This window comes from Lycorma delicatula, chromosome 3 (genome assembly GCF_047948215.1).
Source record: "Lycorma delicatula isolate Av1 chromosome 3, ASM4794821v1, whole genome shotgun sequence".
NCBI lineage: Eukaryota > Metazoa > Arthropoda > Insecta > Hemiptera > Fulgoridae > Lycorma > Lycorma delicatula.
This window is the reverse complement of record NC_134457.1, coordinates 223,278,364-223,302,841: the sequence shown is the minus strand read 5'-3', so window position 1 is coordinate 223,302,841 and position 24,478 is coordinate 223,278,364. Positions and strand designations below refer to the sequence as shown.

General features: G+C 32.5%; 1 protein-coding gene across 1 annotated transcript in view; it reads right to left on the bottom strand.

The window, feature by feature from the left end:
- LOC142321318 (cathepsin B-like cysteine proteinase) overlaps positions 1-14,094 on the bottom strand; it is a 51,665-nt gene extending 37,571 nt beyond the window's left edge. The window contains exons 1-2 of the mRNA XM_075359310.1: positions 14,013-14,094; positions 13,142-13,356 (exon numbers count right to left, since the gene is read on the bottom strand). Of these exons, the coding sequence (XP_075215425.1) occupies positions 13,142-13,356; positions 14,013-14,094 (297 nt within the window). The remainder of the gene's footprint in view (positions 1-13,141; positions 13,357-14,012) is intronic.
- Between the last annotated feature and the right edge of the window lie 10,384 nt (positions 14,095-24,478).

Here is a 24,478-nt window from a genome sequence, read left to right as displayed (position 1 = left end):
ACCCAGATGTTGATATTTTTCTGGTTTTTAATTTCAATTTTTCATCTAGTTGGTAAAATAATTGTTTGATAATACATTTTTTTTTTAAATTGTAAGTATTATTTTGTGGATGTAGGTTTGATTTAATCTCCTTAAGTTGTAAAAATACTATATAACGAAATATATTTTATTAAAAACGATACATTTAAAAAGATAAATTATTTTTTATTTATATGTTTTATATTATTTTATTAAATTATTGAATTGAAAACTACAACATAAATTATAAAATATTTTAAATTTGAATAAAATCACTAAAATAAATAAATTAATAAAATCAATGTAGTTGGTAATAAAATAAAAACAGGTTAAAGTTCAAACATGTATTAACAAGTTTGTAATAAAAGAACTGTATTAACATTAAGATTCAAGTCCATATCCGTTTAATTTAAAAAAAAAAACAAAAAAAAAACACTAAGTTATTCCTTTTGTTTAGAACTGTCAATATTTAATTCTATTTTATATGTTTGACATTAATGAATAATTAACAGCTGCATCTTTTTGTGGCAGAGCTGTTTCCTCTTCCCTGTATCACCAGAAAAAGTGATTTAAACACTTTTGTTTCTGAATTAGAGAAACATAAAATTTATGTCTTTTACTAAAGATCCTATCCTCAATTTACTTCTAGAAAGCCAATGGACATCAAAAAAGTAAACAATATCCTCGTACTCTGAATTGATCTTAAATGAAAAACTCTCAAGATTTAATGAAGTTCATCAAATATATGAAGGAAAACATTTGAGTAGCATAAAATCAAACTAAATCTCCACTTTCTTTAATTTACTTTTTGGTAAACTGGAAAAACTGCTATTCTTATTTTAACAACTAGGACTTATTTTATTTGCCTAAAAAATAGTAAACAATATGTTCTTCATGATTGAAATATTTTTTTTTTAAATCAAATTTGAAAGATAGTTTCATAATTTGAAGTTTTTCTGTAGATATTGTTGATTTTGATTCTGAAACTTTGATATTGTGGTTTTTAGTCCTAAAATAAATGTATATTGTCTATATTGATCCCAAAAACAATTTACAAGCGATGTTTTATTTAAATAAAACACATTATTTTAATTTCAAACATTAAAATCTCATTTTAATTCATTATGAAATATTTTAATACAGTATAAACAAGTATAATTTTTAAGTAAAAATAAAAAAAAATAATACTCTTAATGAAAAAAAATTGATTAATAATGAATAATTAAATTACTAACAAAAAAATTAAAATTTAAGAGAATAAACAAAATAACATAAATCATCCAGATGTAAAGTTAATTGAAAAAAAAATAAATAAAGTTACTCTTCACTTTATAAACTTGTAAATTGCTGATTCTTCTATGTGTTCAGTACAATACTTGTTATTACATCATCTTCAGCAACAACATTTGGAAGGAATCACCTTTATGGTGTATCACTCGCTACCAAAGAGTTTTGCTAGAATATACATTCTAAATTACTTAAAAAACACTTTCATGTGGAATGATTTCATATGGATTTATGATTTCAAGTTTCCTTCCTCTTTTTAATACACTTTTTGGGTAGTAAAAATCACTTCTATAATACTGCTCTCCTCTTATACACAGTCCACTTTTGCAATTTCCTATATAAAATCTCTACAGCTGGAAAATTTAAAGTGCCAATTACCGATCACTTTAAGATGAGTTTGTGCCTCCTTTAACCAATCATAGATGGAACTGTCATGTCCAAGTTTGAATACTGTAGCCATTTTTAAAATATTTTAACATAGTCATTCAGAGTGACAGTGGTGTCTCATTTTTACCTTACTTTCCATAATGCCAAAGACCCAGTCAGGTGGTAAATAAGAATGACGAACCACAGGAAAACCAATTAGTTCTACTTTTTTTATATGATTTGGTGCAACTGACAGCCAATGCCTGCAACATTGCTATAAGGATGCTATTTTGTTTTGGCCAGTACAGGCATCAACCGTTAGCCTAATAGTTAACTTGTTTGTTAAATCAGAGTTTTTAAAGCAGTGGTACTGCAGATGTAGTATTTGTATCCTTTGGAAACTCATCCTGTGTCCATTGAAAACATTGTTTTGATTTAGCTCAAGTCTTAGAATACCCTTTACAACTATGAAGCTGTACATTTACAGCTGTCTACTATAATATGCTGACTGATCCTTAGGCGTATCTGATTTTTTTTGACAACCAAAACTAAAAATAATTAAATGGTTACTGTCTTCTTTTAACAAGTCATAAAAGAGTCTGTGAACCCTTTTTTGTGTTATAAAAACCACTTTTTCTTCAGGGCTCTTAGTATATTTAAATTTTCTTTTATCTCTTTTAGAACAAGCATAAGTTCTTGGAGAACCAAATCCAAAATTTAGTGTTAAATACATGGTAGAAAAGCCATGGTTTCGCCTATCTTTGACTTTTCATTATTGTACCATTTAGTTAACTTTCTCAAATTAATTTCTGAAGTTAAATACTTCTGAACACTTGTAGCCCTACAGTAATGAGATTCTACAAATTTTAATGAAAATAAATTAACTAATAATACTTTCTCTCTTTACTGGTTTTTCAAACATTTTCTATCTCTGCCTCTGTTCTCTTTAGGACTTCTTCCCATTTTTAGAAAGTTGTTTACAGCAATTTTGAGTCTGCTACCGGTAATTTCTGGCACATTTAACCCAATATCACTCATGCATTAGATAAAATCTAAATTTTGGATACTTTCTGTAATAAAAACTTTATTACATTAAGTATGAACCTTAAACTTCGTCATTGTCTCAGGAGGACTTTTTTTGCAAGTTTTAATGCTGGATGTTGTGGTGAGGGACCTGGTAGTGGAGTCCCAAATGTCAAGAGTGGGGTGTGCATAGTCTGTTAGTTGGAATCTAATGCGCCAGCGATTACGTACACATTTTCAGATGATTTTTATAATTTATGACAGTTTTATTAAGTATTTATTATTTATTCATATTTATTTTTTTTGTTTATTTTTTATTTATTTTATTTTATTAAGTATTTTGGAATCTCACAGTTGTCCTGAAAAAATAATGAAACAGGATAATGACTTTTATTCGGCATAGTTGAAAGAAGACGAGTTCACACAAGGTGAGACTAATGACGAAGTAGAAGTTGCTTTTGAGTTACAAGCAGAAGTTTTTTTGACATGGATGCTGAGCCCGAACATCAGGAACATTATTTTTAAAACAGATTCAGAACAATCTAATTGATTGATTGATTGATTTGCATGGCATTTCTCCCACCACCGCCCCATTCGGTCGCCCTAAAACATAAGACCAAATATCTGTGCCACAAACGGCTACTACACCTCAAATCAGTTTAACGACCAATCTCCTAACTAGCTCCTAGGACTAACCTAATTGTGTGAGCGAACTAAGCATGGTGCCACACACCACATGCTTTGTGTCCCACCACTCACTTGCCATATATTCTAAAATGGGTAGACACAACTTGTCAACTACTAAAATATATATGACATTCAATAAATTAAATTTAACTCTTCAAAGACAGCAATTTGCTGCCATACCTAGGTCGCTGAATCAGAGCAAGTACCTGTCCACCAATATTAAAGCGCTTGGAGCTTTAATTGGGTGATGACCGGCCATAACTCTCGTGTAGCTTCCCACAGCAGCAAGGTAGTAGTCTATCCCTTAAATAAACTACTGATGTGGTTGAACAAAGCAATGGAATCAAAGAACACACGGTCCGACAATGCGGCTCATGCCGCAATTGACTCGCCGATTGTGAGTGGCCAATTTTCCCATTGACCACATTGTTCCAGGGTGGCCTGAGTTCTGCCCCCTCCCCCCAAGAGCTGGGCAGTCAAACATCATACATTCGTTCGCCTGGACCAACCCCGCAAACGCACAACTCATCAGCTGCCGGGCGGAACCGAAACAAATATTAGTTCAAGTTCGGATGGTTGGAGAGCACCTGGGTACCCGTTGCCCTTAAAAACGACGAGGCATACCACCTTCCCAAGTCCTGTATAAATTTATACAAGGGCCTTCTCTTAGTCGTGGTGTGCCATTTTTGCTGCCATGCACCCATCGCGATGCTGTAAAGCATCCTCCGCAGGCGAGAGTTGGGCAACTGAACGAAATTTACAACCGGTACATTGTGATCACCGTTCCGCTGTGGTACAGGCCCGGTTCGAAACCGCATTCTAAATAACTCGGCCTCCCTGCCTCATCGCAACTTCCACATGGCAGCCGGAACTTTCACCACTAAATCGATTGGGAGAGCCTTTCCCAATACGGTGGTAGCTTCGTAGTAGGCTGTCTTAAAAACACCAGTGCATGCATACTATTAAGGCTCTGTCCTGGGCACTACTTAAATTCTGAATAAGTGCTCTATTTCTGTCCAACTTATGCGCCCAAACTGACGCAGTATAAGAAGCCATACTTTCGAAGACACCTCGGTACAGCTTATACAAATGACGGTCCGTCAGCCCGTAATCCTTCCGAGCAATCCTCCTAAGCTTGTGCATCACAGAGACGGCGTCCGCCGCTATTTGCCTATTGTGGTTGCTAAACAGCAACTTCTCATCAAACAAAACACTTAGATACTAATGAACTTTAGCTCGGCTGATCACACAGCCTTTTACTTAATGTGGGGGATATGACTGTACGATAAGTTTTTTGCACCCTTGAGAAACATAAACTTCGTCTTGGGCACAGAAATCATTAAACTTTGAATGTCCATCCAGCCTCCGCGGTCGACAAAGCCGCCTGCGCCCGGTCTTCTAGCTGCGGTCTTGAGTTACCACGAACTAACAGGGGAGACAGTCATTGGCAAAAACCTGGGTCGTGTTCCCTTCTGGGAATATGAGTCCCAGAAATCCGTCAAATCCCAGGTTCCACAACAGAGAACCGAGAACAGAACCCTGTGAGCTTTCCATGGTGACGGACTTTTCTACAGACAGAACAATCAGCAAGCACAAGGAAAGAGCTTGCAAGATGGAACTTGTAGCCGATCTAGTAGCGGCCGAGAGGTCCAAAGAGTGACAGAGGAATATACAAGGTCCCCAGCTGTCCGTGGCTCGCTGCGGACAGTCATCACATTCGTGGACTTGCCCAGAGTTTATTGGTAGGAAGGAAAAGAGCGAGTATGTCTAAATCTCATGGTAGTGGGGCTAGGGTAACTCTGGCCATGCTAGAGGACCAGCAGTTAGTCAGGCCTGGGCGGAAGAGTAGAGCGGAAATTTCCCCCTTTCTCCTCATGTTCAAAGAGTGAAGGGTCTGAGATGGATGTAGGGACTTCCACCCGGGAAGTTAGAGGCGATCCGTTGGTTGAAGAGTTTAAGGCGACACAGGGCAGACCCGGCAATTCTATCGCGATCTTGGCTGCAACGCAGCAAAGTTTAGATAATCTTCTACATTTTGTCGAAGGTCCCCGCAGCATTAGCGCAGGGGCGAGGAGTAGGATATTGCTACGTCTACGACATGTTAGGAGTGTTCTATCTGCATTGGCAGATGGCTATGCAAAATTGGCCTCCAAGCCCAAAGAGGTCACAGTAGTTCGAGTTCCGGCGCCTGTTCCGAAACAGCCGAAATGTTACGTGTACGTTGTTAGGAGCAAGCACAAAGCTAGTCAAGCCTCGAAGCAGGCCGAGGTGTTGTTCGTAAATAAGCCTGAGGAGTCTACAAAAACTAGTAGGCAACTTAAGGAGGATTTTCAGGTCGCTCTTCGCAGTGACCGGAAAAAACACAGGATTATGGAAATTAAAGAGACCAGCAAGGATCTGATAGAGGTTGCGAACGACAAGGAGACAGTCCAAGTCATCTCGGAGTCTCCTGAAGTAAAAAAACTCGATGTTAAGGTCGACCCGAAGCGAATGCGTAGGCCCCATGTCATTGTCAACGACATTGACCGATGGCTATCCGATAAGGAGGTTCTGTTTCTTGTCAGAGAGCAAAACACCGAAATGAATGAGGCCGAATTCAGGAAAGAGTCTAGGCTACTCTTCAAGACTGGTAAGCTTGATAACCAGCGGTATCACGGTGTGTTTAAACTTGGTGCTGGTCTTTTTAAGAAGTCTGTATCTAAGAGTAGGTTGTATGTCGATTTCACGTCCTATAGAGTTAAGGATTACATGTATGTACAAAGGGGCTTCAAGTGCTGTCATTTTGGCCACAGAGCCAAATTCTGTAAGTATGCGTGGTCTGCACGCATTGTGGCGAGGAAGGTCACAAGCGCGACGACTGTCCGCAGAAAGCCGAGGCTCAATCCTGCATCAATTATTAAAGGCTGCGCAAAGAGTGCAAACGTTCGGTCAACAGTAAGGACTGCGGCTATTACTTACGGTCGGTAGAATTGTATTTCGATTCCTTGGATAGTTAGTATCATTCTTTGAAGCTTGATGTTTTGCACGTACTGTCAGGTGAATTGGTGCTGGGGTTGCTTTTCACAATGACAATCAAAAGCTGGGTGATCTACTAGGTCATGCGGGTTCTTAGTTTTTCTGTATCATTATGATCTATTTGCTTTTCGATGCGGAGGGTTGTAGGTTCTTGGTTTTGTGAGATGTCAAACCGCTTCTTTGGCGACAGTTAGTTGGTGACTGTGGGCATTTCTCGCAGATCGTGACACTGGTTGCAGGGGCGCCTTCGCATCGGATTCAAATGGATCTGTCCTTTATTTTGCGATAGTCTCGGTCTTTGACTGAGTGCAGTAGCTAATAACTGTGAGATTAGAGTCACTAATTTCCCTGCGGTTTATGGATTTTGGCTGGATTTGATATGCTGTCGTGGCACAACTTGTTGCAATCGTTTGTAAAGTAGGTACTTACGGTTGTAGATGGTCATAGTTTTTTAGTGATAGGTACGGGGTCTTTGATCTTCCGCGTGTAGGCTTTTAGCTTATTTCCTGAGAGCTACGTGGTAGAATTAGGTGTCTGATGTCTTCTTTGAAAGTAAAACTTGACTATATCCGGAATTTACCGATGTGGATATCCCTCGGGAAATCTGCATCGGTGGCATCTCACGAGGCCGGACTGATGACTGTGGAATGTGATTAGTTTGAGGGCAAGAAGATGTCCTCCGATGAAGCCACTCTTGGCTACGAACGGAGCAGGTGGTGTAGCGACCAGACACGCTACATGGAGGGGTTTCTTCCCTCGTGGAGGGGGGGATTGAGATGACAGTGCTGGGAGGTAGGCCATACCGTCTCCCAGTGCAAAGGACCGGGCCGTAGCTCTAACTGCTACAGCTGCGGTGGCAGGGGCCACTGAGGTGAATTGTAAAGAACCCACGAAGTGTGTGTTGTGTGATGTTGATAGCCATCAAGTAGGAAGTAAGGCCTGCAAAAATGCTAGACAATGAGGTTCATGCAAATAAATTCCAACAAAGTACCATTGCGCATGACTTAAATTGGAGAACGGCACTCGATCTGGACATCGACTTTCTTACTGTGGCTGATCCTAACAAGAGAAAGTTGCGGCGTTTCCTTGGATTGTGGATAGATGTGGTGATGCTGCTGTCCTTAATGTTTCTGGTCGTCGTTGCGACGTCACGTGTGGTTAGAGATGACGGATTTGCCTCCGTCGAACTTACGGATCATGTCCTGATAGTTGTCTATGTTTCTGCAAACACGGGGCAGAGGTATTTCAAGAATTCGTTTACGAATTAGAGCAATGCATCCGACGCTCCAGAAGGCCTATGATCTTGACCGACGATTTTAATGCTGTGTCGTGAGCTTGGAGGAATGAACTCTACCCCAAGGGGCTACACCTTGGCGTCTATGTTTGCCACTACTGGGATGGTTGTGCATAATTTTCAATCCTTGCCCTCGTTCATCGGTCGTGGGAGGGGTTCGGTTGTCAATGTGACCGCTACATCAGATCGCATTGCGTCCGCAGTCAGCGACTGCGGACGCGCCTAGGATCTCGAAGAAGAAATTAATTTTGTCGGCAGTAACATCAGCCCTACTTTAGGCAGCCCCAGTGTGATGTGAAGGTCAGGATACAGAGGAACCTCATTAGACTCCGGAGAATTCACAGAATATTACTTACAGGGGCAATTTCGGCGTTTCATATGGTGTCGTACGACACTGCGTGTATACTGGCTTCAACGCCACCCGTAGATCTGTTAGTATATGAACGATAAGTACAACGGCTTAAGCAAACAAGAAAAAACAGGCTACTCGGGTAGCCTGGAACACAAGATGAAGGTCGGGAGAAGTGTCGGCGTGGATGAGGAAATTGATCCCGGATCTGAAGCCTTGGTGTGACAGAGGCTTTGGCGAAATGAATTTTAGTTTCAGTACTGCTCGGAATCCGAGAGAAGGCAGGCCGGTATTGAAGGCCTTAGGCCTCATGAAGTAATTACATATATGTTTGCCTCGGAAATTAATTCGAGAACGGTGGATACATTTTCGTTCACCGTATTAGATGGAAAAGATATCGAGGGAAGAATACGAGGGTATTAGAGTAGGGTATGGCGGATAGCTCTAGTAGCGAGGTTTGGCACGCTTAGGTGCGTCGGTTCCAATGAACGGCCGGGGACTCCGGGAGCATCTAGGAACTGGGGAAAAAGAAGACCGAGACTCGGCTACCGGATTGGGGTGCTGGGAACGGCATAGTCGGACCTGGTTCCCCTTTTCGGCGGTTTGAGGCAGGCTAAGTAATGATCGAAAGCCAGTCTCTGGGTGGGGGCCCGGGAACGACAGCTGGCCGTTGGCCAGATGGTTTCCCTCACTTGGAGATTAGAGGTAGACACTAAAAAATATCCAAACTGGGAGGCTGAACTGACATACCGGACTTACTGCTGGTGAGTGGGGAAGCCCCCTTTAGAGTTAAAAGGACATTCTTCTGGTCTGAGTAATACTTCACTGTTTATCCAGCCAAGGGAAGTAAGAGTGAAAAAATAAATATGACTTTGTTCGGGGAAGATCTACTATTGATGCTCTGTGGCATATCATAGGATGGGCACATGATCTTGCTGCCGGGACCTGGCGTAGAAGAAGGATCCTCTTAGTGATCCTGTGGAGATTCTTCTGATCCTACACCACTCATTCATTTATTACTCAGAATTTATTCATTTTGCTCATAAATTCAACTGCTGTAAGATACAATGTTACTTCATTAACCATTTCTGTGCTTTTCTTTATGAGCAACATAACCTTCATGATTTACCAAACAACTAAACCACATTCTGTTAAATTCAAGTATGATTTAAAGATAAGATTAAATCTGTTTAAAACTACTATCAATCTTTCAGAGTTGTTATATTTTTATGTATATCGTTTCATAGGTTAATCCTTTCTCCTCTGACGGAACTTGAGAGTCCCGTCTGTTTTCTGTTCAATAACTTTTTAATAGACGGTTACAAGGGTCTGAAGCTCCTGTCGGGTCTTCTCAGTACATTTTTCTCAATGTTACACCTATAAGAACTCTTGGTTGACCGTTTTGTCAACAGATGTCACCACTTTATTGCTTGTAGCCAGAGATTATATGAACAGTAATACTTCACTACATTCATAATTTTGTTACAATTTAATTTTTAGGATTTGGTTTATTATTTTATTGGATTTTATTTAATTAATATTTATATTTGATGTAAAAAATTTTTTAAATGTCAGAAAAGTTATTAGTTTATAATATTTACTGAAGTTGGGGCTGGATTTTCCAGTCCCGTCAGGACATCAGTTGTTTTTTTGGCCATGCCGACAAATAAACATAACCTCAATTAGTATGTATAGTCTAAGGTTATAGCTTTTTGTTAGTATTGAGTTGAGCGTTTATGTTAGTGACTTTTGCAGCTTTTTTTTGTTAGTAGTGAATAAATAAATAATTTATATAGTATTTGGGGCATTTCTGCGACAATGTAATATAAGGAATATTTCTCCTCATATGATGGGACAATGAACTAAGCGTTGATGAGTCTATGATATTATTTAAAGGTAGACATTCAATTAAACAATACAACTCAATGAAACCCATTAAAAGGGGGGTATAAACTCTGGTGTATTGCAGATATGAAAGGCTACATATTATATGGTGATGTATATCAGGGAAAAAATGAAATTTTACAGAAAGAATTTGAGAATTACGGTTTAGGAAAGTGAGTTCTCAGTCTTTCAAAAAGGTTTTGGGGTACAAATAGGGTTATTGTGTTTGATAATTATTTTAGCTCTGTTGCATTAATGGAAAAACCTAAAGTTGAACAGGTACTTGCTTGTGCAACAACTAGACAAAAACCGTAAATGGTTACCTGAAAATATGACATCAGATAAAGATTTAAAACAAGGTAATATGATTATAGGGTTTCAAATGTTGGTATTTCATTTTTTAAATGGAATGATAATAAATGTATAAATTTTATTTCAAATTTTCATGGCACAGAAAAAACAAAAGTTAAATGTACACAAAAAAATGGTTCTAAAAAGTGTGTTCCATGTACTATAGTTGTAAAAGACTACAATGAATTTATGGGTGGTGTTGATTTAGCTGATCGATACTGTGTTTTGTATGGAATTTAAACTCCAAAACTCGAAAATGATGGCGCAGAATTTTCTTTGGGTTACTTGACATAGCCTTTGAAAATGCTTATGTAATATACTGTGAAATGTTTGATAAAATTACAGTTTTAGAAATGAGGCGTTCTGTTGCGCTTGGTCTAATGGCTAAGAGGGATCTTAAATCTCAAAAAGGGCAAATAAGATCACTTGATTTAGATAGGGCTAACCCTTCAACCCAAGTTACTAAGAGGAGAGAATTGAATTATTCTGTTTTCAAAGATGTTACATTAGGTAATTTAGGTGCTCACTGGCCATTCTTCACTGAAAAGGGGAGTCGTGAAATGTGCAGTACACTTAAGATAGAATCTAGACCTTTTTCTAAATGTTCTATGTGTAAGGTTTATTTATGCATAAATGACAAGAAAAATTGTTTCATATAATATCATGAAATTAATGTTAACTAATGTACATTACTAAAATCTTTTATTTAATTGGAATTACTCATTGCAAATTTAGTTTTAATTTTGTATTTTTATATAAAGGTGTTGGATTTATTTTATATTTAGACTTGAAATTATCATAATTGTTACCTTACTCCGATTTGTTATTAATTATTATTGTAATTATTATTATTATTAAATGTATACTATACAAGTAACTTGACATGTAAAATGTATATTTGCTTATTGCATAGTTATTGTGAATGTTTTCTTCCTCTTTATGTCTTGATGGGACTTATGAGTCCCACCTCTGTATTTTGCACAAATTTGAAAAAAAATTATTTTTTATCTGTTATATTACATTTGATGCTTAAGTGTAAAAATAAAAAGTCCAAACAAAATAATTTGAATGTTTCATAGGTTTAGCATTTAAAGGGTTAAAGACCTGGCATCTCTTCACAAACTTTGAAATTATCATTAATTCCACGGATGAAAATACACAATTGCACTTATCAATTTTTCTCAAGTTTTCATTAATGAATTTGGACCCACGACTGTTGAAAGAATTTACTATATCTTTTGTGACTCAATTCTTCTAGCCATTGTTATTTCAGACAGGCTAATTTTTGAAAAAGATGTTTCAAGAATAAAACAATTTCTGTGAAATGTTTGATAAATTCCCTACAAGTAAAAGATTTTATTTTTACAGACAATTTTTTCTGTAGAAAAATTTGTACTTTCACAGTTGCCTAACTTCGTACATTTTATTTAGTAAATGTGAATTGCCGGAGCTTAAGATCTTTTTTAAATTTTCACTTCTCAATCTGATACTGTCCTCAAATTGAATTTCTTCGCTGTCAAATTTAACTGTATAATTGATTTTATAATGCTGTTTTAACAAATATTCTTTCACGACTGATAACGCAACAATCAAACCGTTGAAACAAACTGTTAAAGTTGCTAACAAAGCTCAACAAATATAGATTTTTCAATTCCTCTTGAAAACCAACAAACTCAATTCTTTTCGTTATTTCCTCGTCCAAAATTTTTTTTTATAAATGATTTGTCAAGATTTTGCGATTTTGCCCAAGGTTGTCATAAGGTTAGTTAAACGCAGTGAAAAATGGGTACTTTTAATGAAAATATTAAATATTTTGGTACTTTTCAAGAAGAAGCCCTCCAGAATATGATTAAAAGGCGATCTGTAGTTAGTCAGTCAGTTTCTTAGAAAGCACTAAAAGTACCATAATAAAATTATAAATATAATCTGATCAAACAAGGTTAAATTCGGTTAGATTGTAGTTTTATTTATTTTCTTATTTCAATATAGCCTTTCAGTGGCGCCATCTAACAACTAAGTAACTAACTACAGATCGCTTTTCTTTTGCGGGCATCTACTTGAAAAGTGCCAATATTTTAATGCAAAAGATAAAGAATCTACATTTACTAGCCAAGTTAATAAAACAATGTTACATTTACATGAAAGCACTTTGTTTTCATGTTCAGATAAATCTACATACTTTTCCATGTTTAATAAGAAATTTTATAAAACCAGATATCTGCCTTTTTTAGTATATTTTTGTTAGGCGACCAAGAAGGATATGTGGTATTTATCTCACTTGGTGTCCAAACAAAAACAATTATTTTTGGAAGCTTCCCTTAAAAGCCAGCCAGAATTGGTATCACAGTCACAAAACTTTCTTACATATTAGTATTTATTCTTGCATTTAAATTCTTTTGATAAAAAGCACTCGACCAGTGATATGCTTTGTATATTTGTATTAACGAGGTGCACTGGTACCAGAAGGCTGTTCAGGTACTGCTTTTTAGATGAAAAAAATTGTTCTTTGCTCATAAAATTTTTTGAACTTAAAGCCGATAGAAAAAATTACCTAATTATAAAATCAGATCGCACAAAGATTGTCCTTGCTTTTGGAAATAATTGGAAATCAGCGGTAACAAAATAACTTTCTACAAAACTAATTCGTGGAAAACAGTTATTTAAATGAAAAGTATAAGTTTTGCTTATTATTATTAATGTAAACATCAAAAAGATAATGCATTTTGTCGTAACATTGTCAGCAGCCTGTCAGGCTGGGGACCGTATTCTTGCTGATTAATATAATACAAAATTAAACTTTCTGGTACTGTAATGTTTATGCGTGCATTCCTGTTTATGAAGAAAGTATAATTAAATTTTAATATTACCCAACATGATCCGCATCCTCCTTGGTCCCTTATTTCATTTAGAGATTTACAGTAATTCCACTTTTTACGCGCATCAAATTCTTTAGGAATTTGGCTAATGGCAATATCATGAATAGGCTTTGGTTCTGATAGTGAACTTTCTGATGATTGTCGCTTCTTCCATCCTAATAATAGTTTTGCATAATTTGCTGGTAGATTAGGATCAAAATTTTTCCCTGCCTGTAATAATGTGGAATAATTAATTAAAAAATTAATTAATTTTACTCGACTTGTTTACTGAATTTCTATTTATTCTATTAAAATGAAAGTAAACTCTTCTAATTACTGTTCGCAAAGCAAAAAAAATTCCTCAGGGTAAATATATCATCCGTACTAGCAGAATATGCCACGTATCCAGAGAGTAACTTTCTGACAACTCTGTTGATGGAAGGACGTCCCCTAAATATAACAAGTGCAGACCCAAAAATTTTTTTTTGGGTGGTAATAAAAACTTTTCAAGGAGCTGAGTGTGTGTGCTCTAGGACTATAATTTATATCTATTTTATATATTTTACATGCTGTTTTATTTTAAATGTTAAGTTATTTTTTAATACAATACCAATTTATGTATACTACATGATTATGTATTGCTCATTAACGTTTCTAAAAATATTTTAAAAAAGAGAACAGTTAGAATATGATTAACAGCAATTTATAAATAATATTTATCTCATTCGACTCAAAAACCTAATTACCCTGTACATTTACAAATACATTTCAAAATAAAAATATAATCAAATAAAATAATTAACACAAATTAAAAATATATAGATGCATTATACAGTTTATATGGCAAACTCAATGCGATGCTTCTTTTTATCAGAAAATTTACCTCTAATTTTGAATGGTTCGATATTATTTTTATTGTAGTGAATGTGCAACAATGCCAAGCCAGTCAACCTCTCTTGTGGCATAGTGAATCTAAGCACAATTTAAGTCTTTTTAATTCAGAAACTGTTCTCTCTGAATTAGCATTAGATATTTTTAGTGTACTAGCAATTTGTAAGAAGAAATGTATCATTTATTTGGATAAATTACTGGATCACACTCATTTAATAAATACATGGTTGTGAAAGAAAAAGTTAGTATTTATCAGCCCGCTTAATGTCCCCTTCTTTGAGTTCTGAATCTCAATTCTCAGAATCTTACAGATTCTCAAATGTGTAATTCTTTCACTGCTAATTTTGGAAACTAATCTAAAAAGTAAGAATATTTTTGAATCTATTATTTTCAAAACCACTTGTCCAGTTTTTCCTGGGTTAAGGATGAAAAATGTTCATATTTTTTACAAATAGAAAGATATAGTTCATATTTTCTTATTTCAAGGGTGGTTTTGTTTGACACATGTCTTTTTGTTTTAATTTAAAAGGATTATTTAATGAGTAGCTTTCTTTCTATCCTTGATATAATTCAGTTGATTGCTGCACATCTGTTAACCATATACACAATTGTAAAAAAAATCATACACGTGTATAAAATGTATCAAAAAATATATTGAATTACTATCAATAATAAAAACACTTAGAGCTGTTACGGAATTGTCTCTCCATCTCTAACATATTCCTTGATATTTAAGATCATACATCCCAATACCAGGTGTTATTGCTGGAGTTTCTTTTAGCAAGATACGTACTTAGAACATGGTTTAATAGTTATTTTGAATTTGAATTAAACTTTAATTGTATGATTGTGTAGGACCACATTTGTTTTTGTTGAGTATGATGTTTGTTCTATTTATTGTGTGAAGATTTCAGCTAGATGGAAAAAATAGGGTAATCCCAGGAACTTTTGTGAAATGTTGTATTATTTTTTTGTATTTGTTTTGAATGTTAACTAAAGTAATTTTGTTTTGTAAAAGGTTTTATATATGTTTATTATTTCGAAGCTAAAATTTTTTTTTTATAGATTATCTTTAAGAGAAGTTGGGTTTGATTCTTTTACAGAGATTTTAAAATGTATGTTTACAATATGTGTATGTTAATGTTATTATGTCATGCGTATATTAATGTTATTAATATTTTTTTTTGTGAGGTCTGTCTGTTTTTAATGTACATATTAGTGTTTTTCTGATGAACTAGACTATATGTTGGGCAAGTTTGTTGTCAGAGATTTTACTAATTTTACACAAAGGAATATTGGGTTTCTGTTTTTGTGGAAAGTCTTGAAGGGTAGGGACTTAAGTTGAATTTGTTTTAAGAAATTATTTTGTGTATTTGGTACATAAAATACATAAGTACATAAATAAAAATACATAAATTGCTTTATGTATTTTTTTATTAGATTTAAAATATAAATTTTTAGTATTACAGATAATTGTTTTTTTTTGTTGTTTTTTTAATTTTTTTAGTGTATATTGCAGACAGATTGGATTAAAAAATAAAATTATTTTTATAAAAATAAAAAGGTTGCTTTATTTTTATTTCACATTCTTCATTTTCAAGGATGCTGTTCATTATGTTGCAATTTACAATCTTAGCCAAGATCCAACTCTTTATTTTCTATGTATGCTGACACTGTCGGTCTCACCATTTTCAAGTCTCTCATGTTTTTTTATAATGAATGCTTTTATTTGCCATTCTTATCAATCTAAACAACTATAAAGGAACACAATCCCAAGATTGTTTGCAAAGCATTTTCAGGTATTACCACACATAAAATATGAAAAATAAAAAGCCAACCTGACATTCAAATCCTACATGTTTAATTTACATGTGTCTTTAAGCATTTATCTAAGCAACCTGCAATCAGTTTCTTATTTCCATTAATTTTTTGCATTTCTTTTAAATTGCTGGATAATATTTCTTTTTCTTTTTTTGCTGAAATATTTTTTTAAGTAAAATTTTAAGCAGTCAAAAAAATAAATCGATAATAGTTATCATTATATATTTGTATGCAACACTGACTGTCAATCAATACAGCTACTCCTTTTTACCAATCACAGTGTATAGTTATCTAATCATGTAATCTTTCTCATTCTAATACTCTAAAATCATTCTACTCTTCAGAATTAGTATCTTTTAATTGTGGATACAAAGATGTATTATTATTATTATTATTATTATTATTATTATATATCAATGATCAGTCCAGAGTTATAATAAATTCATTCTACTGTGGTGGTAACTCTACTGTTAAAGTTAATAAAATAGTTCAGTTATATTTTTATAAAATTAATTACATAGAAATATAGTTTACTTTTGCTTTTATGTGTAACCTTTTTTTGTTGAAATTTTCTCTTCAGTTACGTTGTTTTACAGTACTGCAACAATTTTTGGTCTTGCAATAAGGAGTTCAGTGAGAACATTATTTTCATAAACTATCTACATATAAACTATATACTACTACTTGCATAGTATATACTACTACTTACATATATTATGTAAGTAGTAGTATCTTATAAACTACCACTACTATTACTACTACTGCCTAATTAAAATGAGAATATTATATACCTTCCATGTTGAGTGAGTATCAAAATTAACAACATTAATTAAATTGTATGCTTCTTTGAAGGGGTTTTGAGTTTCACATCCTACAAATACCAGTTTTAATAAAAGAAAAATAATTAAAAACAACTGTTTTATCTTAAAAAACCACATATCTTGAATATTTGGTTACATGCTGAACATAAGACCCAAACACTTAGTCTTAAATTTTTACATTACACTCTTTGTAAAAAAAAAATGTAATCTTTATCTATTTTCAACAATTTATTTTATATTAAACCCTTTTTAAAAATAAATAAAATTACCTTTGGAAAATTTTGTTTTTCTTAAAAAATATTGCTACAAATGTAATTTGTTGCAATTACATCTGGAAAAATCAAAAGATCTAAAACTAAGTCATATGGAAGAAAGTTTGTAATGAAAAATTAAATCAGAGAAGAATCTGAAAAGCAAAGACAAAAACTATAAAAAAATTTAATTTTTTATTATAGAATAGAGAATCATTTTGAGGAAGCCATGTTTATTTTGAACTTAAACCAGAAAGTAAAAAGTAGAAAAAGAAGTAAAAGAATTTTTATAAATATAATATTTGTTTTCCTTCTTTTCTTCAACCACCTCTTTTCTCGTTTGAATAGAATATTACAAAATTGCAGTAATTTATAATTGTAAATTATAGCAATTTTTTTGAATTATTTTCAATGTTATTATTGTAAAAAAAAAAAATCATTCAAATTTTAGTGACATTTGCTTTAACTACACTAAAAATAACTATTTCCTATGTTATCATAAGAGTACTAACTTTTAACTAATATAATAACTTTTAACATTGTCAAAAAAAAAAAGAAGACATTCACTTATTAATATTATATTCACTAATACTCTATGTAGTATTATGGCAAATTCCAGTAGGTTACATTTAAAAAACAAGAAATATAAGCATAATTTAATTTTTTTGAATTAATATGATTAAATTTGAATTGCATTTAAATTTATTTGAAAATAATTTTAATTTGATCAAGTTATGTGGATATTTCAATTTAATTATTTTTTCTATTGTATGTTATGCAATCATTAAAAATACTGGATAAAACAATATTTCTCCGGCATCCATTTTGAAGTATTAAGTTATTTATAGAATTTGTATTGAGGTTTATTCAAGTAGTCACTCCCTTTTTATCGTTATTTTTTATTTTAGCAGTTAAGTTAGTGTTTTATACGTATACATTATACTATACACAAAAAGCAGAACTGAAAATATATCTATTACCGTTAGTTTATTAGAATGCTCATTGTTAACTGAAAATAACTCATCAATTTAAGCCTAACGTTAAAACCTCTTTCGTATGGTCATTGGTTTGATTCCACATCCTGCAAAAAACAAGATAGCTATATTTTCATCACACTCCACAGCTTCCATGAAACCAGGAACACACATCACAGGTACTTGACATTCCTCAATTTGTAGCCACTGATAATGGTCAGTGGCTGTAGATTGCACTTGCTATAAATTGATGACAAATGCTGGTTCAATAGCATTTGTCCAAACCAAAACCCGTGCGTGTGTGGGTGTGCATGTGCACTGTTTTACAACCAGTTTAACAAGTCACCTAAAACCTAAAGTGCCAGAAAAAAGGTTAATATAATTTTATTCATGAGTTGGCTAAAAATAAATTGACCCATCTGGAATTCCTTGTCAACAGATATAAAAAGTGTGGATAACAAGTTCATTACCAGGCAAAATCAAATTGAATTCAAGGCATCATCTTAAAAATCTTTTGGAAATGTTTATTTTACCAATACTAGTTTAAGCCTTATTTGGGGTATACATGGTGATTGTCATGGGATCGACCTTGTACAGGCCTAGCACCTCCAAAATCCAGGAGTGTGGCTTTGAGTGGAACTTGTAGTGTCTGGTAAAAAATACAATTACCTTGGTTTCTTGCAAGTCGTGGAATTCAACCAATGACCATGGGAAAGAGGGTTCATCATATCAGGTTTAAATAAGTGAGTGAAGGTTGTCATGAGCTGCCAGAAGTTCTAATAAAATATAGGCAATAACATATTTATAGTTCTGCTTGTACAACCCACCAGGTTGGTCTAGTGGTGTACTTGTCATCGCAAATCAGCTGTCTACAATTGTTGTCAATAGTTTGCAGTATATTTCATTTTTATTCGTAATTGACCTTAACCATCATATTTTTGTTATGAGTGCTATTAAGTACTATCCATTTTTTCCTGTTAGTTGTTTTCATTTCTCAACCCATTAATATATTAATATACCTTTATTTAAAGGTAATCTGTTAAAGTAGGAATACCCTATGATATAAATCTTTCAAATGCTGCAATAAGCAATGTGAAGCCAGATTAGAAACTAATTCTAAATGGATAGCTTTAGTATTGAGACATATGAAAAGTGCTACATAAGATTTACTTAGTCTTTAAAGGTAGGAAACCTTTCATTTGATAATTTTTCCTTCCATAGTCGTGAGGTATTGTCATCCAATTTTTAAATCAAAATTGGCCTACAATAACTTAAGATTATGAAAGGAATAAGGAGTAGATCATATCCAGACTTGAATTGACATGCTTCTTAGACAATACCATAAATTGAAGCATAAGTGGAGCGTTAATAACATATGGATTCAAACACAGTTACATGCTTTGAATTGTAAAACTATTTGACCAGAACTCCTACTGCAGTCCTGGAAAATCAAGAAAACAAATGTATATGTTTTCCTGTTATGAACAAGAGGCTGCTTATTTGAATTTAAAGGCCACCTATTTTCATTCATATATCCACATATGAAAAATTGTACTCATCTTTAAATAAAATGTTATTTATGATTTGAAGATATTTTATATATACTGTAAAGTATCATATGGGCAAATATGGCAAGTTTATGGATTGCTCTACCACTCCTATCTATTGACCAAATGAATCTGTGTGTCCATTCCTGTTGAGTATGTGAAACTTTTGCTACAACTGTCATAGGCCAAGTGGGGACATCTATTGGTTAATGTATGTATTAGAATGTACCACTGTATGCATTTTTAATGTATACTACAGATAGACTGGTTCTAACTGCCATAGAGTATGGATGTGCCTAACACAACAATATAGTTTATTTCCTGTTATTATTAGTATTAATAAATGTAGTTGTTATTGATACGCTATTTATTCATTGCCTATAACCCGAACCTCAGTATGGTAGCAGAGCGTGGTTACGGGAAAGCTGAATTTTGTCTAGTGTTGTAAGGAAAAATTAGTTGCTGTAGTCGGAACAAAGAAAATGAGTGTTTGAAAAAGGACATAATATTCTGTTTAAGAGAATGTACTGGAAAGCAAAATGTCCAAACAAGGAGATATCACAATTCCAATTTTTGACACATGAATACATGTGGAAAAGAAGAATATTATTATTTTTACGGTTCAAGAAATGGGATGAAGTTATAACAAGAAGTAAAACGACACAAGACAAAGAAGATTGGGACAATAAAGATCTAAAAGCAATGAATTATATCTACAGTGCAATTTCAAATAAAAAGTTGGAATTTGTGTGCGAGATGACGACAGCATACGATATAATAAGAAATCTGATAGTTTATATTTAAAAGAATCTACGGCATTGCAGATAGTTTATAGAAACAGATTGGAAAAATTGATGCATAAAGATTACAGTGATTCAGCATCATTTTTCTCTGATTTTGAGAAGGCTGTAAATGAGTTGAAGTGTGCTGGTGCGACAGTGACAGAGAAAGAAAAATCTGAACTATATGTTAAACACATTGGCCAGAGTCATACAGCTATAATGGTGATCTGGTAGATACATTGAAAGCAGAAGATCAGACTACAGATTATGTAAAGAGCAAAATACAGATGGGAGAGTTAAAACATCAAGGAGAAGAATATAAAAAAAACAAATCCAACCCATTTATAGCTAATAGAAACGGAGGAAGGAAGAATATGTTTCAAGTGTGACAAAATTTGTCATTTGAAAAGGAATTCCAAATATGGCAGCCAAGCAGCTGAAAGCAGTGAAAGATGTGAAGAGGTAGTAATGTGAGATGACGTGGCAACTAAAGAAGTCAGCAACAAAGGAATTGACAACAAATTTCATAATGGTTCAACCAACACGGGCAGAGGAATGAGGAGAGCAACACTTGGGTCACAATAGTCGATTATCATGCGGCAAATAATAATAATCTAAGTAATTCAAATTTAAGTGAAATTAAGTGGTTGCGTGATAGTGAATGCTTTGATCATAAAATTAATGATTAAAAGTATTTTGAAAATTGGATTTTGTTGAAAAAACCTATTAATTTTTATTTAGGAGATAATGAGATTGTTAAAGTTACTAAAGTTGGTAAAGTAGTGTGAGTTAATTAATGTCTATGGTAAACTATATAATGTAGGAATGAAAAATGTTTTTTATGTAAAAAATATGCATTTGAATTTAATAAGTTCTAGTAAAATAACTGAGAACAATACTATTTCCAAACAAAGAGCAACTAAAATTTTGAATAACAATAATAATATTATATCTTTAGCTTTCAAACATTGAGGATTATATATTATGAAAAAGAAATTTAAAATCAGAGTAAGCATATGTGAAAATATATTTTTTAAATCATTTAAAAAATAGAAATAAAGCAGAATATATATTGGAAATTGAACATTCAGATGTTTGTGGACCTTTTTGTAAAACAGGATATAAAGAAGAAAAATATTTCATATCATTTATTGATGATTATAGTAAAATAGCTAAAGTATATACAATGAAAAATGAAGAAGTTTGCAATTGTTTGATTGAATTTGTAAATGTAACAGAGAATAAAACTGGTAAGAGAATTGAAGTTTTAAGATATGATAATGACAAGGAATATTTGAATAGTAAAATTTATAATTTTGCTAAAGAAAAAAGAATAATTATTAATAATTGCCCTGCTTATATACATGAATTAAATTGAACAGCAGAAAGGTTTAATAGAACAATTATGAATCTATCACGGTTTATTGCTGTTATGTATGCTGTTTATTGGATGAAGCACAGGTTCATGAGAGATATTGTCCTGAAATTGTTTGTGCAGCCACTTATTTCAAAAATTGTACTTCAGCTAACACAATAGAAACAAAAACGCCATATGAAAATTTTTTTGGAAAGAAACCAGATGTTTCAAATTTACATTTATATGAATGTAAAGTTTTTGTAAGAATTCCAGAACAAAATAGGAAATCCAAATGGGATAACAAAGCAGATATTGAAATTTTGTTAGGTTATACAGAAGTAGGTTATAAAGTACTTATAAATGGTAGAATTATAGTTACCAGAAATGTTGAAAAGGATGAAAAATGTATCGATTTAAAGGATGATAATCAATCTGTATATAGCGACAGTTCTGATAGAGAACATAGTGATAGATATTGACTCATTGAATGATACCTTTAAAAGTACAGATCAAAACCAAAGTATTAAAAAATCTGAATCTAAAAATGAAAATGTATTGGATAGATTTGAAAGAACAAGAAAACCTCCAAAGAGATTTGATGATTATGATGTTTATAATACAAATATTTATGCTAATTATTGTAGAACTGATACTCCTAATACATTTAAGGAGTCAATGGATAGTAATGAAAAAGATTTCTGGATGAAAGCAATGGATAGAGAAATTCAATGTTTAAAGAAAAACAAAACTTGGAAATTAGTTGAGAATGTAAATAATAAGAAAGTTTTGAGCGTAAAGTGGGTATATACTAGAAAATCAGAGGATAGATAGCTAGATTAGTAGTAAGGGGTTTTCAACAAAAAGAAAAAATTGATTGTATATATTCACCAGTTGCAAAAGCCCAAACTTTGAAAATTTTATTGTCAATTTAAAAATTGACAATTTAAAAATCAATTTGCTCAATTGCCCTGAGCTCAATTTAAAAATTGAGCAAATGGATGTAGAAACTGCATTTTAAATGGAAGCGTAAATTCAGAAGTGTATATAAAACAACCAAGACGTTATGAAGATAAAACTAATAGAGTTTGTAAATTAATAAAAGCATTATATGGATTAAAAAAGTCCTAGACCTTGGTGTAAATGCTTTAATAATTTTAACAAAATAGGTTTTATAAGAAGTAACTATGATTATTGTCTTTATGTGAAACATGATGATAAAGAATCAATATATATATTATTATTTGTTGATATATTTATTTGCTGTCGAAATAAAAAACGATTGATGTAATTAAAGCCTAATTAACTAAAAGATTTAATTTGAAATATATGGGAAAGAGAAATTTAACTGGTATAAATAAATATTAGTTATGATGAAAAAAATATATTGACTTTAGTTAGAAAATATAATCTGGAGAAACTATATAGTACACCAATAGAAACAAAAAGTAGATAAAGCAACTGAAATTGATGAAAAGAAAAGTAAATTAATACAGAAATTTAACTGGAGAGTTATTATACATAAGTACAGGAACTAGACCTGATATAGCTTATAGTTTTAATTATTTATCAAGTTTCCAAAGTGGATACAATGATACTCATTATAAGTATGCTCTTAGAATTTTAATTTAGATAAGTGGTTACATATGATAATTATAGTATCGTTTCTGTCAATGATAGTATACATATCCTGTATATCCAAGGTTATGAGTCTAGTTGATTTGTTTATTCCGATTTTATTAATAATATCTATTAATTCATAACCATTTTTTAGATTATATTTAATATAAAAAATTAATTTCTTATACCAATGTTTGAAAAATTTAATTTAAAATATAACCAAAACAAAATGGCAATGAACTTTTTTCAATTTAAAATTAAAATTGTATAGAACTATTGCAAATATAAAATATAATAAAAACTTCTTAAAATTTCAGAAGTCTTCAAGTCAAGACTTCTGAAGTTTTAATTAGACTAATTTTGGGATGTTTGTTTACACCAGACAAATGTTTTAAGTTAAAAAAATTTATTTCATGAATGAAAAGTGAATGTGAAGAGTCTGTATGACTTAGAATGTTTCCTGCTTCTGACAAAAAATAGAATACCCATAACATTTTCAAATAGAATAACATAGTAATTTTAACTCTCAATAAAAGCTTACTACACATGAGAATATCGTAGAGAAACAAAGTGCAAGGTATGTTTCTATTTTCTTAGACAAAAGAAAAAGGAAAAATATTTAGTATCTAAACACCACATTTAAAAAAAGAGGCACATATTTGAACGTTGTTATGACATATAATGCGACTTGGGTCCGTTAGTCTACTCATGAATCAAAAACATTGGGAGACAGTAATTGCTCCAAAAAACATCTTTAGAAGATATCGTGAAAATTCTATTCTAGGATGGAATAACACATAATTTACCTAAATTTCTTTCTTTATGATATTATATTTCTAAATATATAAGCACTATTTTTCTGAATAACATATCAATAGATGTTTTTGAAAGGGTTCATAATTAAAATAAAGTTTTGTTTTGTATGTTTTCACATTTATCTTTTCAGTCTAATTGTGGAAAATTAACTTCTGAATGTAAGTGAAAAAACTTAATTCGCTCTGTTAATTTGTATCACTTAATGGATTTGCTACATTAATCAGGGATTTAATGTATTCTCTTAATACATATTTTCCAAAACATTCTTCATATTGCATTACAGGCAGACCTAACAATCTCTAAATTTTCTTACCTAGCAATGCCTTGTCTTGAATCCATTCCTATTCTGGCCAATACTTAATTTAATTTCCACACCAAAACAATAAAGTTTCAAATTTCTGTTACCTGCTGCAACAGATGAGAGATATATTTCTGGAAAGATGTTTTATATATTTATTATAATATTATACAT